The sequence below is a fragment of the Dipodomys spectabilis genome, unplaced genomic scaffold, assembly GCF_019054845.1.
Source record: "Dipodomys spectabilis isolate Male_0828 unplaced genomic scaffold, ASM1905484v1 ptg000176l, whole genome shotgun sequence".
NCBI classification, from domain to species: Eukaryota; Metazoa; Chordata; class Mammalia; order Rodentia; family Heteromyidae; genus Dipodomys; species Dipodomys spectabilis.
In genome coordinates, this window is record NW_024870853.1 from 3,253,771 (window position 1) to 3,269,863 (window position 16,093).

The window sequence follows — 16,093 nt, forward strand, 5'->3', positions numbered from 1 at the left end:
TGGGTACTGTCTCTGAGGTTTTTTTTTTTTTTTATTGCTCAAGGCTAACATTCTACCACTTGAGCCACAGCTCCACTTCTGGATTTTATTATGCTTAATTGGAGATAAGAGTCTCAAAGACTTTCCAGGGCTGGGTTTGAACCATGATCTCAGGCTCCCTGGTAGCTAGGATTACGGGAATGAGCCACTGTCTCCTGATTCCTGTCATGAATGTAAAGAGATCCTCTCAACTGCTCTTTTTGAGTACAAGTAGTCTCCTTGTAACTCATTCTTTCCCCCTCTCCTCCATGAGGTTCAGTTTCCCTAAAGCATAGCTCTGGAATCTCCATTCTTCTGAAAAAACTTTTTTCTTTTTCTTCTTTTTTTTCCCCAGTCCTGGGGTTTGAATTCAGGGCCTGGGCTCTGTCTCTGAGCCTCTCTGTGCTCAGGGCTAGTGCTCTACCGCTTGAGCCACAGCACCATGTTCAGCTTTTTCTGTTTATGTGATACTGAGAAATTGAACCCAGGGCTTCATGCATGTTAGGCAAGCACTGTATCACTAAGCCACATTCCCAGCCCTGAGAAAAATCTTAATGGATCTTTTTGTCTTTTGCAAAACAGAGTTTCTGAAATAACATTAATGCTTATGTCAGCCTTGGGTGGTGATGGACCATGGATATGATAGAGCAGGCAGCTCACGAAGTTCCTTCACAGTCTGGACCTTGGAAGTGCCCTTTTTGCTCCTGGGAATGACCACACAGGAACTCATATCACCAGAGACTGTCACAGACTCCCAAAATCCCATTGGCTACTCCTTTGGGGAGCATTCAGGATTGCTCCATGGGCAGGGAATCAGCATGCACCAAAAACTGCTGTCATTACTACCCATTTCATTCCTCCTTTCTTCCAAAGAAAGTTCTGTTTGAGATTTTTCCGAGAACTCTAAATGCACTTCCAATTCCAGGAAAGTCTTAATAGCCTCTTCTTATGCACTGATTCAATTTGGTGACTTCCCATGGTAACTTCTCAAGTGGCCCTTGGTAACTGCAGTCCTAATGACTGCAAGACAGATGCAAAAAGGCAACAGAAGCACATAAACTCATCAATTCCTTGCTTTTACTCTGAATGGACAGTCCCAAGCCCCTGAATTTCGACTGGCAGGCCTGAAAGGGGAGGGCCTTAGTAGTGAATCTCTTTTCATCCCGAGTGTGTGACAAGGGATCAGGTGCTGGTGGCTCAGGTCTGTAATTCTAGCTACTCAGGAAGCTGAGATCTGAGTATCATGGTTTGAAGCCAGCCTGGACAGGAAATTCCATAAGACTCTTAGCTCCATTAACCACAAGAAAACCAGAAGTGGCACTGTGGCTCAAAGTGGTAGAGTATTAGCCTTGGGCATAAAAGCTCAAGGAGGGACTGGGAAGGTGGCTCAGTGGTGCTTGCCTTGCATGCATGAGGCCCTGGGCTCGATTCCTCAGCACCACATAAGCAGAAAAAGCCAGAAGTGGCGCTGTGGCTCAAGTAGTAGAGTGCTCGCCTTGAGCTGAAGAGCTGAGGGACAGTGCCCAGGCCCAGAGTTCAAGCTCTACAATTGACAAAAAAAAGCTCAAAGACAACACTCTGGTCCTGAGTTAAAGCTTTATGACTGACAAAAAAAAAGACAAAAAAAGAATGTGACAGATGACATCCCAAAAGGAAACTGAATGCTTTTGTGAGGGTAGGAAAGCAAATATTGTCATCTTTATGTGTTCCCCTCATGGGGTCCCTTTATGCCTGGAATGCCCATCTGTCTAGTGTTGCCTGCCCAAATCTCAGCAAATCTTTCAACCCTCAACCCCATTCCTTTGGGCATCAAGCTTTCTCCAGCCCCAAGATAACCCAGGGCTTTCCCACCTCATTTTTCTCTTGTCACTGGACCTTAGCACTCACTGTGGGCCTTGAGTTGGGGGATATCACTTGGCTCAGTATAGGCCTTTCTGGAGAGTGCCAACATAGTCAACTATTTAAGGACTCCTTTCAAGACCTCCCTGGGTCCCTGGCCAGCAAGCAGTGCCAGTCATTAGAGATACTCAATATAATCTGTTCAACTGAATAGGCTACTTAAGAGGACAAGTAATTTTCAAGCCCCCTCAAATGTTTCAAAAGCACTATTTACACACTTGAGAACATGTTCTTGTCATTTTAGGCTAGTCATTAAAAAGAATCCCTTGAGTGACTCTCCAGGCCAGACTGAAGTAGCTTTGTACTTAAGAATAAGGGGTGGAATCACCTTAGAAGTTGTGACTTCACCTCAGGCTGCTTCTTCAGTTCTACAAAACTGGTGAGTTCTTCAACTCAAGAATGGTCAGGGCCTGGGGGAGGGCAGACATTTCTGTAACCCTAGAAAGGACTAGCTGAGTCAAAGGAGCCTAAGAAACTTTTCTCGGTGCTCCCTTACTTAACTCTCAGCCCAGCCTTCTCCATGCCCCAGGCTTCCTGTGCTACCCCTTACTCACAGAAGAAACCTCGTTTGCTAATTTGCTCAGGTGAGGTGGGATGCAGATAAATTTTCATAAGATTTTCCAGTGGTCTGAAAACTTCTTCGTGAGCTGGTCCTTAGCCAGCTAGGCTTATATAACTCCAGCGACAGAGAGCTTGCCTCCCTTATGAGATAGTCCTTTGTATCATTGAATACTTGTGATTTTTAGAATATTTTTTCATATGCCTAACCAAACCAAACTTTTTCGCTATTATAGAATTAAACATATAGACAGGATTTAGCAGGGAGAGAGAGACAAAGACAGACACCAAGAGACAGAAACCGAGGCAGACAGAAACAGACACACAGAGCTAGATCGAGACACACAGAGAGAAACAGATAGATACACACTGAGAGATAGAGACAGACACAAGGAAAAATATGCAGAGAGACACAGACATAGAGAAAGAGACAGGCGCAGAGAGGCAGAGAGACAGAAACAGACAACCCTAGAAGGGCCCAGAGAACACACTCTAGGGTAGCAGTTAACAAAATTTTTTTTTAAACCAAGAGTAATTAAGAGCAATAGAAATATTTAGGAGAAAAATGTACAGCGAGCCCCTATCTCCGAATCAGTGAGCTAACTCCGTTATCTTGCTTTTCTGTTTGTTGCTCCTAGGGCTGAATTATCTTTTCTTTTAAAACAAATCTAAATGGGAGAATAGGCAATCTGTGTTCTAGTGGTTATTTTTATGATGTTAAGCACCATGCATAAACCTGTAATGAGAAATAGTATCTCTGATTTACCCTCTGAAAAATGAGAAAAATGTCACCTTTATACTTAACCACTTGATGTTTTTGTTCACTGATCTTTTTGTCCTTATGGTTGTTCTTATATTGCATAGCATTTTTTTAAGGATTATACCTGTCAAAGGGTGTTACTTCAAAATATTCCAGTTCCATTTTCATAAGTGAATAAGTTGTTGCAAACTTTCAAGGAATTGATAAATTTCTATACTATTTAAATATTTTAGAGCAAAAACAAAAAGAAAATATCCCAGTTTTATAAAACTTTTTCTAATTTTCAGATAATACATAGCTAAGATTTTCTACTTAAAAAATCAACAATAGCCAGTCACCAGTGGCTCATACCTATAATCTTAGCTACTCAGGAAGCTGAAATCCAAGGATTGCAGTTCAAAGCTAGCCCCGACAGGAAAATCTGTGAGCCTCTCATCTCCAATTAACCACCAAAAAGAAGCTGGAAGTAGAACTGTGGCTCAAAGTGATAGAGCACTAGCCTTGGGCAAAAAAAAGCTCAGGGACAGTGCCCAGGCCCAGAGTTCAAGCTCCAAGACTGGAAAAAAAAGTTATTTAGACTCCCTCCATAAACAAGCCAGCCATATATATATATATATATATATATATATATATATATATATATATATATATATGTAATCCCAGTTACAAAGCAGGAGGACTGTGGTCAGAGGCTAGGTAGAGCATCTGCCAGCAAGCATAAAACCTTGAGTTTAAACTTCAGTGCCAGCACCACTTTTTTTTGGGTCCGGACGTGGGGCCTGAACTCTGGGCCTGGGTGCTGTCCTTGAATTCTTCAGCTCAAGGCTAGCACTCTAACACTTGAGCCACAGCGCCACTTCCGGCTTTTTTCTTTTTGCTTATGTGATGCTGAGGAATCAAACCCAGGGCCTCATGCATGCAAGGCAAGCGCTCTACCACTGAGCCACCTTCCCAGCCCCCACCACCATTTTTTTTTTAAAAAGGAAAAGTAGAACTGGAGGTGTAGCTTTGTAATAAAATGCTTGACTAACATATACAAGGCCCTAGAGTTTATCCTCAGAACCACAAAATGAATAAATGACTAAATGAATGAGTTAACAGAAAAAGAAAAGTGAAAGTACAATGTTTCCTTTCACCTGCTCATTTCTATTTCTTCCTAGAGGTAAGATGGATCAATATATTTTTTAGGTTACTGAGGTTTGAACTCAGGGCCTTGCACTTGCTAGGTAGATGGTTTACTTAGCCATGCCTCCAGCCCCCCTTTTATTTCTTTATAGGGGGAGGGGCATTTAGGTTGCATCTGAATTTATCACAGCATTGCTCATTGCAGGAAAAACACTCCTTGAATAAAATGGCATGTCATTTCTATTCCCTGTAGCATACTTTGTCAAAACCTCTGGATATTTTATTGTGTAGGTTCTGTTCAAGAGATTACATAGTGAAAGTTTCTCCCAGCAATCTGGTTCTCCTCAAAGCAGGACCACCTGTCATGTCTAAGATATATCATGTGTATGTGTAATTTTATGTTGATATGTAGAAAAGCACAAATGATAGAGACTTTTGCACTTAATATTTTTTTGCCAGTCCCAGGGTTTGAACTCTGGGCCTGAGTGCTGTCCCTGAGCTTCACTTTGCTCAAGGCGAGTGCTCCACCACTTGAGTCACAGGGCCATTTCTGGCTTTTTTGAATAGTTTATTGGAGGTAAGAGTCTCATGGACTTTCCTGCCTGGGCTGGCTTCAAACCAGGATCCTCAGATATTAGCCTCCTGAGTAGCTAGGATCACAGGTGTGAGCCATTGGCATCTAGTTGCACTTTAAATTTGATAGCTATTATCAAATTGCCCTCCACCACAGAATGCACCTATTTCTCTGCCATCAGTCATGTTTGAGATTGCCTGTTTCTGCCTCACATACCCACAAGGCTTGTTAGCACACTTCAGTTCTTTACAAGATTGAGATGGAATGGTATCTCATTGAACTTGCATGTATTTCATCTCAACTGTTATGTGTAAAATGTCATCTATCTACAGCTGAGAGGTCTTCCTGCTTCCATTCCCAGCTTCACTCAGAGCTCTCTCATCTCTACTTTGTGGCTAGACTGAGCTAGACTGTTCTTTCTCTTTCCCAACTTCTCTGCCTATGTTTGCTGAACTCTACCCAGACTTTTGCTTCTATCAAACTATTTTTTGCCAGTCCTGGGGCTTGAATTTTGTCAGTCCTCGGGCCTGAGTACTGTCCCTGAGCTTCTTTGCTCAAGGCTAGCACCTTCTACCACCTGAGCCACAGCCCCACTTCTGGCTTTTTTTGTGTATGTGGTACTGAGGAATTGAACCCAGGGCTTCATACATACTAGGTAAGCACTCTACCACTGAGCCACCTTCCCAGCCCCATCAAGCTATTTTTAAAAATATCCAGTGCCTGTAATCCTAGCTACTCAGGAGACTGAGATCTGAAGATCACAGTTCAAAGCCAGCCCAGGCAGGAAAGTTTGAGACTTTTTTTTTGGGTCCGGTCATGGGACTTGAACTCTGGGCCTGGGCACTGTCCCTCAGCTCTTTAGCTCAAGGCTAGCGCTCTACCAATTGAGCCACAGCGCCACTTCCGGCTTTTTTCTTTTTGCTTATGTGGTGCTGAGGAATCGAACCCAGGGCCTCAGGCATGCAAGGCAAGTGCTCTACCACTGAGCCACCTTCCCAGCCCTCGAGACTCTTATCTGCAATTAACCACCTGAAAACCAGAAGTGGCACTGTGGCTCAAGTGGTAGAGTGCTAGCCTTGAGCTGAGGAGCTGAGGGACAGCGCCCAGGTCCAGAGTTCAAATGACAACTGCTGGACTAGAAATATAGCTCAGGTGGTCGAGTGCCATTTACACAAGCAAACTGAGTAAGTTCAAGGCTCTGAGTTCAAACCTCAGTCTTGGCAAAAAAAAAAAAAAAGACCAGATTGACTAATACTGTGAGTATCTATTGGATTATCATAATGAAACTGTTGTACTAATAATGTATGCCAATTTAAAATTATATTTAAAAATTTCCAAAAAGACAAATGTCCATAGAAAATGAAGCAAAAAAAAAAGTTTGGAACAGGCAAATAGACGTGTCAACCACACACAGAGATTGTTCAATCTCACTGGTAATAAATTAAGTGTCAATTAACACAACATTTTTCACCTAAAAATTTACAAAGATGATAATTTTCAGTGTTGGTAAATATGTGGTAAAACAACACTCACAGCCTGGGAGTGTAAATTGGTGTGATCTTTCTAGAAGACAATTTCCCAGTATTACTAAAAGCCTTCTTCTTTTGAGATAAATCACTTCAAGGAATCTTATCAAAAGGAAATCATCAGAAAATGCAGACCCGAGATTCACTGCAAGGATACTACAGATATTTACAGTAGTGAGAAATTGAAAGCAATCTAAATGGTCAACCATAGAACTGGATAATAAATTATGGAACATTCCTGGGCTAAAATGCAGCCATTCAGATCATCCTATTGAAACCTGCTAAAGGACACAAGGAAATGTTTATAATGTATTGTGAAGTTTCTAAAATACTTAATTTTAATTGAATAGCACCAATCTTTAATTTTTTAATTTGCAGTTTTAACACATGAGTCTATTATTTGTATAAGAAAAGCCTGGAAGGAAGATGCTTTGGCCTGAGGATTCCCGGAACTCAGGCCACACTGACACCAGGAGAGCACTTTGGGTGAGTCCTGGTGGCAACAGCTAGGGAAGACAGCCCTGGGAAAGGTTTGCTTGTACCACAGGACCTGTGGTACCAGGCCAAGTAACCTTAATAGTCACCATGGGCAAAATCAAGGCATGACTGCTTCTTGTGCTGACTGTCATTTCTTGGGCTCTTCTGTCAAGAACTCGCAGATATTGGGCACTTATTTATTGTGGGCACTTTAAATGTGTTTTCATTTATGGTTCTTAACAGCCTCAAGTAATATAACTAAGATGAGTATTAAGTGTCCCATGGGATCAAGGAGGAAAATGAGGTCAAAAAAGATGAAATAAAGTCAGGCGCTTGTGGCTCATGTCTGTAATTGTAGCTATTCATGGCAGAAAAGTCCAAGAGACTTATTTCCAATTAACTACCACAAAGCTGGAAGTAGAGCTGTGGCTCAAATGGTAGAACACTAGCCTTGAGCACAAAAGCTCAAGGACAACACCCAAGCTCTGAGATCAAGCCCCGAGACTGGCACCAAAAAAAGTTATGAAGTGATCCAAGTGATCCAAGGTTACAAAGCTAAGGATGTGTGAGTACATGGGTTCAAACCCAGAGTCCACATTGTCATATAAAACCTTGGTTTTAGTTGATATGGCAAAAAGGAAAGGGTGTGACAATACATAAGAAAAAAACAGTAAGTAAATGAATGGAAGTTCTGTTAGAATTGGATCCCTTTGAGAATGGTATCCCATGGCTTTCCCATATCAAATTGCTCACATTTGGTTTCCTCTTGGTTTGTACCCTGGGCATGCTTAGGGTCTGTCCTGAGTTAATGTTCCCTCTCCCAGTTGGGGTGATTGGAGACAGATTCCTTAAGGGTGCCAGGCACTGGTGGATCATGCCTGTAATCCTAGCTACTAAAGAGATTGAGACTTGAGGATCACATTTTAAACCTAGCCCGGGCAAGAAAATCTATGAGACGTTTATCTTCACTAAAGCTACCAAAAATAAAGTCAGAAGTGGAGCTGTGGTTCAAATGGTAGGGCACAGGTTCAGGGATAGCACCCAGGCCCTGAGTTCAAACCTGAGGGATCACACACACATATACCGCGCACACACACACACACAATCTTAAGAGTTCCCAAGATAGGAGGCAGATACTTCTCTCATATTCAGGGGCAGGCTTGTAAAATGAGAGTCTACTATCTTTGGTGACATCTACCACAGAATTCCTTAGGCAGAGGATGGTGTGGTGAAACATACCTGTAATCCCAGAACTCAAGAGGCTGTAGCAGGAGGAATGCAAGTTCAAGGCCATCTTAGGCTACATGGTGATTCCAGGTGAGCCTGGAAAATACCAAGATGTTGTTAAAAAGATTCTTGGGCAGCACTAGCATCACCCACCTAAGGCCCACATCATTCAGTTCCCTGTTCAACAACCTATGCCCTATTTCTCAGTTAGATCCCTGTTAGCCTATGTCCCCCTCCCCAGCCAAGGCAGTATGTCCTACACAGCTTATGTGTTGCTATCCCTAGAGCCCTTTACCCAGCAAGCCATTTCCCTGAACCAAGTGTATTCACTAGCCCTTCCCCCTTCCAAGGCAGGCATCAAGTTTGATCTCAGCTAGTTTATACACTTTACAAAGCAAGCAGGTAGGCAGGCAGGCAGGAAGGGAGGGAAGGGAGGAAGGAAGGGGAGAGGAGTGGAGGTGAGTGGAGAGGAGGGAGGAAGCTCTTTAAGCCTACCTCCCTCTCCTTTCTTGTCAGGACCCCTTAATCTACCTGTGCCTACCTTTTCTGCCAAGCCCCCTCACTTACCATGGTCTTGCCATCTATTTATACCTTCATCCTAAACTAGCCCTCCTTCCCCAGTTAGTACCCCATTCTGTACCAACTGTACCCAAGCCTCAACTCCAGTTTGTTACTCCTCCTTGGCCTGTGCCTCTGGATAAATAGGCTCTTTGGAGACTAGGCAACCTTCCTGAACCACAACTCCTGTCTAGCCTGTGCCACCTCACATGCAGAAGCTCTGCTCCAGCTAGGGCCCTTTCTTCCACCAAATCCTTTTATCTATACATCCCAGGCAGGCTCCCTGACTCTCCCTGATTTCTCTTTCCTATTGTGTGCCCCTTCGCCAGCCAAGCTTTTTGCCCAGACCAGGCCCCCCCCCACCCCCAATCATATTCCATGTACCCTCTTGAGCTAGGCCTCAACTACAGCCAGAACCTCTGTCTGGATCCAGGTTGATCCCTTCCCCAGCAGATGGTCTCCAACTGCTACACTCCAGTCTCCTGTCTAGATGCTACCAACCTGCCTAGTAACAAATATCCAGCCTTTGCTGTTCTCAGCATTCAAACTCATCCCACCCCTGTTCTCTTTTCTAACCTATGTCTCCCTCCCCAGCCCTTTCCCCTGCCATTGCCCCTCTCCAGTCAGGAAACTTTTTCCTACTCAGAATCCTCTTAACACCATCCCCTTCTAGCCTCCCCTTCTCCCTTGCAGCAACGTCTGAAGCCTCTATGCTCCCTTTCTAAGACCAGCACATTCCCATATCCAATATCCAAACTGCTTCCCCAGTCTCACCTTTGTTAGCAACTTTTGTACTCTCCAGCTTCTGCTGGATTTACTGCTAGATCCCCTAACTTGGCTAATGGTTCTCTGGCCTAGCTTCCATTCTTTTACTTCAGAAAGGCTCTTTCTCCAAGCTTTGACTACTTTTAACTGCCAAGGACACCATTCTTGCCTTTGGGCTCTTTGCTCCAGGCCTCTTTCCTCTCAGCAGCCAATACCTCCTTTTTATTTTTGTGCTAGTACTAGAGATTGAACTCAGGGGCTGGCTGTTGTCCCTAAGCTTTCCTGCTCAAGACTATTGCTCTACCACTTGATTCACACTTCCATTTTTTCAGTTCTTCTAACCAACACTACATTGCCATCTTATTATCCTCTTTCCAGTCAGGCCTCCTCCTTTCCCAGCCCTGTCTCCTTCCTCTGCCTTTCCACCCAACTGAATCCCCTTCTCTAGCTTGTTCTCTCTTCAAGATTCTTCTCTTCAACTCTCCCTGCACCCCTTGCCACTGCCATACTTGCTACCTCTGTCCTCTGACAGCATCCTTAGATATCCCCTAGTCTCAGCTCAGTTCCCTTCTATTATGAACTTCCATACCAAAGGCCATCTCTAATCTTTGTCCTGTACACCATCTAGTTCCGTATGCTCCCTTCTAACCTAGCTTCCTCTACCCAATCAGGCCTCCTTCTAAAATGTGCCCCTAAGACCATCCTGCTCCAACCTTCCAAGTTTTATGGGTCCTTTACCAGCTAGGATTCCTCCTCTGTCCAGTCTTCTTTCTTTAGGCAGACTGTTCCCCAGCCAGTGTCTCTTTTCCCATTTGAGACCTCTTCTTATGCAAGTACCTCTTGTCTGGTAAGGTGATTAGTTTGAAATAGTTCAACATTCAATAGCCATGAACCCCTTTATCACCTGTCACAACCTTCCAACCTGGCCTCTTGCCCCAGTTTCCCTTTATGTCAGTCTGTCCCTGTCCCTATCCTGGACCTTTTCCAATGGTAGGCATCCTCCTTTAGCCAGGTCTTCTTTCCCAGTCTGTGGCCCCTACCCCACTGGACACCCCCCTTGCCCACCAGCTGGGTGTTTCTCTTTCTAAGCCTCTTTCATTACAACACAGTAAAACATGTTTTCCCATTTCTAGAGCCCTTCACTGGCCTAGGCCCAAGACCCCAGGCATGTTCCCTCTTCCAGCCAGGTTCTCTTCACCATGTATGCTCTCATCCTGTGTCCCCCGGCCTATCCCACTGTTTCCTACCACACCTTGTTCATCCTTCCAGGCTGTCTCCAACCCGTTTGCATCTTCTTTCCTATACAGGTCCCCTTCTGCAGACTACATCTCCCTTCCTGGCCTGTTCTTTTTCTATGCTCCCTCCTGAGGAGAGTGTTCCTTCCTCTCTAACCCACATTCCCTTTCCTTCTGCGTTCCTATTCCCATGAAGTATTTCTTTTCACAATGTATCTAGGGCCAAGTTTTCCCAGAGCTTCCCCAATCTCCAACCAGCTGGCTAGTTGAAACTTTTTTCATATAGACCTTCCCACAATGAGCTATCTGGCAGATTTCCATATTGAGAATACCCCAAAAGAAAACCCAGTGGCATTTCTTTCCCTCCTGCTAGACAAGTGAGGTTTTCAAAGTAAAACTTCTTTTTAAATGTAGTGATAACAATATGCTTAAATGAAACTCATATATTTCAGTGAGTGACACAGCAATTTAGGACAGCCACAGGAGTTTCTCCTTACTACACTCTCAATTTACCTCAGGCTACTACCAGGATTGCGGGTGCAGTTCTGCTCACCAAAGTCTCATCTGTTCCCTACCACATCTGCTTCTGAACTCTGAAGAGTCTTCTACTCAGGCAGATCCTGGGACATAAGCTCTATGTGAACTAAGAGTCAGCTACATTAAAATAAAGAAACAGGTTTTTTTGTTAAAGTTTTATTTATTTTTAACATGTTGGCATTCTTTCAAAAATGTCTGAACCTACATATTTTACTTTGGAACTTCCAGAATTTTAAAATGACCTCACTCACCGAAATACAGGATCTGAATATTTTGTTTTAAAATGCTACCAATAATTTCACTTTTACAATCCTTTCAGTATATTTCAGACAACAACAAACCTCAGACACCCACCAAATTACATCATTCTCTTTTTTTGTCTTACAACAGTTTTTTTGTTTTTTAAATTTTTTTGTTTGTTTTTTGTTTTTGTTTTTTTTTTGGTGCTGGTCCTGGGGCTTGAACTCAGGGCTTGTACACTGCTCTTGAGCTTTTGTGTTCAAGACTAGTGCTCTACCACTTTGAGCCACATTTCCAGCTTTTTAGTAGTTAACTAGAGATAAGAGTTTCATGGACTTTCTTGCCCGGACTGGCTTTGAAATGTGATCCTCAAATCTCAGTCTCCTAAGTAGCTAGGATTATAGGCATGGACCACCAATGCCCAGCTTCATAACAATTTTTGATACAACAAAATTATTTACTTTAAGATTAAAAAGAACTATTGAAATATATTTTTCTAAGAACCATCTATTCCTTATTCCTAAGAACTGAGAAACGTCATTGAATTCAGATGTTTCACATTACAAACCAGATCATATAAGAGAGTGTGAACTTGTATAAGATCAGAGTATTTAGTATCTCTAGGAATACTTACCAGGAAGATACCAAGGATGAGACCTGGAGGATTGTGTGAAGCTAGCCCCAGCAAGAAGTTTGAGACTTCCGCCAGTGGCTCATGCCTATAATAGCTACTCAGGAGGCTGAGATCTAAGAATCGCAGTTCAAAGCCAGCCCGGGAAGGAAAATCCATGAAACACTTATCTCTAATAAGCCACCAGAAAACTGGAAGTGGCACTATAGCTCAAGTGGTAGAGTGCTAGCCTTGAGCTGAAGAGCTGAGGGACAGCGCCCAGGCCCTGAGTTCAAGCCCCATGACCGACAAAAAAAAAAAAAAAAAAGAGACTTCGTCTCTAATTAACCAGCAAAATGCTGAGCTGGAGGTGTGGCTCAAAAAGGGTACCAGCTGAGGGAGAGAACTAGCTCTGATCTCAATCCCTAGCACTGGCATAAAAAAGGCAATAAAAGCCAAAAAAAAGTTTAAAAAGGGAAAAAACATCTTATTCACTTTCTGTAAGTAAAACTATCAACCATCTAAACAGTCACCTTTCTTTCTGTCTTTAATACAGGACATTAAATTTTTGTCTTTTGAATATTTAAACTCTAGCTTATCAGTTCATTTAAATTCACTTTCTATATTCTTACCTTTTAAACTTAAAAGCATTAGAATTTAGCTACCAGCTTTCCAACTAAAATCCATTAGCAACTATATGTATGAATAAAAAACCATTGAAATTATTATCAAAAGTCACATTCATATCCAAGAATTTTTTTAAAAAAACAAACTATTTTCAAATGTCTCATTCACATTCAAGACATCTTTTCAGTAGCCCAACAAAAGTGAAAAAGCAAAAGCAAACCAATGAACAGTTTGAGATTACCTCCCCCCCCAAAAAAAAACACCCCAACATGAGAGAAGGCACATAAATGCCACCTTTATCCCTGTCAGGAAAATCTAAGTTATCAAGCTTTTGTATCTACACTACTTATTTATCTGAGTTAAAATCATGGAAAATCAAAAAATGGAGCAAAAAAGCCACGTTTAGCCCAAAGTTAGTTGAAATCAAACTAACTTTCAACTGGGGAAGGAGGCAAAGATTTCTAAGGGTCAGAAGAGGTGAGACCTCATACTAACTAGGCCTCTTGGGAATTTATGTAGAAGCCGCCATTTCCCACCTCCACCGTGAGAAAGACCTATGAGGGATTGAGCAATTATGAGGTTACATTTAAGTAACACAGGGACAGGGAATACAGGTAGCAGTAAAGAAAACAGCTACTAACTAGTCCTACAGAGAGATGTGGTGGGTGACAGCAGTTCTTACTATGACCACGACGATGATGGCAACAGTGACGATGATGATGGTAGCAGTGGCTGTAGTGAAGTTAATGGCAACAAAAGCAGTGTTGGTGACAGTTCTTACTATGATCACAAGAACAATGACAGTGGTGGGTGACAGCAGTTCTTTCTATGACCATAGGACGATGGCGATGGTGACGATGATGACAATAATGACAACGAAAGTGGGTGACAGTTATCAGTATGACCACAAAAAGGACAAAGAAAACAATAGGTGAGAGCAGTTCTTACTACAACCACCAGGATGAAAATGAAGATGACTGTGACAACGGTGAAAATGATGATGGTGGCAGCAGCTGCAATGACAATGATGCTAGGTGACAGCCGTTTTGACTACTACCACAAGGATTATGATGATGATGGAAGTTGAAAGCAGGACAATGGTGATGATGGTGATGATGATGGTGGCAGCAGCAACTGTGGTGGTGATGGTGACAGCAATGATGACCAGTAGGTGACCAGTTCTTACTATGACCTCAAGGACAACAATGACAACTGTAGTGTCAGATGGTGATGATGAAAATGATGATGAAATGATGAAGGTGGTGACAGCAGCAGCTGTGGTTGCGGCAGTGATGACAGTGTGAGTGATAGTAGTTCTTTTCTTTTGTTGGTTGTAGGAGTTGAACTCAGGGCCTGAGTGCTGTCCTTGAGTACTTTTACTCAAAGCTAGCACTCTACTATTTTGAGCTACAACTCCACTACTGGTCTCATGGATTTTCCTGCCCAGGCTGGCTTTGAACTGCAGTTGTCACATCTCAACTTCCTGTTAGCTAGGAGTACAGGCATGAGCTATCTGCATCTGGAATGACAGCAGTTTTTAATGCTATCACAAGGATGATGACAATGTTGAGTGATAGCAGTTCTTACTACAACCACAAGGATGATGACGATGGTCATGGGGGTGACGATGATGGTGGCAACAACAATGATGATGGTGGCAGTGATGGTGGCCGGGATGATGATAACAGTGGGTGGTAGCATCCTTTCAATGACCACTAAGATGATAATGATGTTGACAATGATGGGTGATAGTAGTTCTTATGACCACTAGGACGATGACAATGACGACGGTGATGATGATGGTGGCAGCAGCGGTGGTGACCAGGGTGATTATGACCACAACAGTGAGTGATAACAGTTCTTACAATGACTACTAGGATGATGATGACAGCCACGACGATGACAGCAATGAGGGTGAATAACAGTAGTTCTTACTATGACCACAACCAGGTCAACCAAGATGACAACGATGATGGTGACAGTGGGTGACAATTCTTACAAACCACTCGAAAGATGATGGCAGATGGCAGTGACAACGGTGGTGACCTTGTTGATGGGTGACAGTTCTTACCACGATCACAAGGATGAGGATGCCAATGACGACAACGGTGATAATGAGGATGGCGGTGGAAGCGGTGGAAGCAGTGGTCGTGGAGGCGGTGAAGTTGATGATAGCTGGCGGCAGCAGCTGTGGCGGGGCGGGGACAGCTGTGGCGGTGGTGGCGGCTGTGCTGTTGGCCTCCATAGTGGCTCCCGTGGCCTGGTGGAGAGATCTAGTAGAGGCGTGGGGCAATTCCGCCCACAGCGCCGGCTTCGAGCGGCTTGACGGAGTTGTAATGCTCACCGAAGCTGCAGGCGTGGTGCAGGTACACCAAAGTGAGTGGCTTCTTGTTGTACTCCTCTCCAATCATGATGATGGGGGACTCTGCCTGAACTACTTCGATGGGGGTCTGCAGGATGTGAGACAGCGCCGTCAGCTCCAGCTGGCCTCCCCATGAGCCCCTCACGATGTTGTCGCAGTAGGTCTTGAAGTCATCGTGGGTGTAACCGTCGCCAGGCTCTGCATCAGTAAAGAAAGGCAAGAAATCATCGACGTGCTTCTGCATGTAATCAGCAGTACGGCGGCGCAAGCTATCGATGGTGACTGGGAACGGCAGTTGATCTTGAATGGCCCGGAACATACAGTGGCCATCGGCTGGGATATCCTTCATGGCCAGATTTTTGGCCCCGAGGATGGCTGCGACCTTTTCTTCTTCCTGACGACGGTAATTGGACAAATGTTCAGTCTCACTCTCGTCGACCCTCTCTTGGCGTTCTTTTCTGAGGGCCGCTTTTCTTTCCCTTCTTTTTTCTGCTCGGCAAACACGAGGAGGTTGGTTTTCTAGATTGATTTTGGCCAGATTTTTGGTGACAGACTCGACGTCTTGGTCCTCAGGCGGTAGAAACTTCTCCAACTCTTGTTGGTGCCGCTGTTCCAACTCGGCCTCAAGGCGAGCCACATCCTGGAGCATCTGCTTTCGTCTCTTTCTGTCAGTTTTTGGGACTGTGTTCTTCATGGCGCAGATCTGATCTTGTAGTTCTTTTCTTTCACGCCGGTGGCGGCGTAAAATCCGCTGACGGTTGTTCTGAGAATCTTCCATGATGTTCCTCTAACGCCTCAAGCCTCTTAACTGCCTACAAACGCTCGCCTGGCTGGCAGCAACCGTTCTGTCACGTGAGGGACGTTCTGTCTTTTAACGGACACGGACACTCATCTCGTCAGGGGCTGCTTGTCCCGCCCCATTCTCAGCCCTTTCTGCTATTGGCTCCTCTCTCTGGGGGTGTGCTCTCAAACCCACCTGACCTTATGATTGGTTT

The 16,093-nt window shown here is 43.9% G+C and overlaps 1 protein-coding gene across 1 annotated transcript; it reads right to left on the reverse strand.

The window, feature by feature from the left end:
* Nucleotides 1-15,009: 15,009 nt before the first annotated feature.
* On the reverse strand, nt 15,010-15,876 carry Otud6a (OTU deubiquitinase 6A). The gene has a single exon (XM_042694830.1). The coding sequence runs from the start codon at nt 15,874-15,876 to the stop codon at nt 15,010-15,012; it is 867 nt and encodes a 288-aa protein (XP_042550764.1).
* Between the last annotated feature and the right edge of the window lie 217 nt (nt 15,877-16,093).

Excerpts from the sequence above, each read along its gene's own strand:
- Otud6a (XM_042694830.1), bottom strand. The coding sequence starts at position 15,876 with ATGGAAGATTCTCAGAACAACCGTCAGCGGATTTTACGCCGCCACCGG.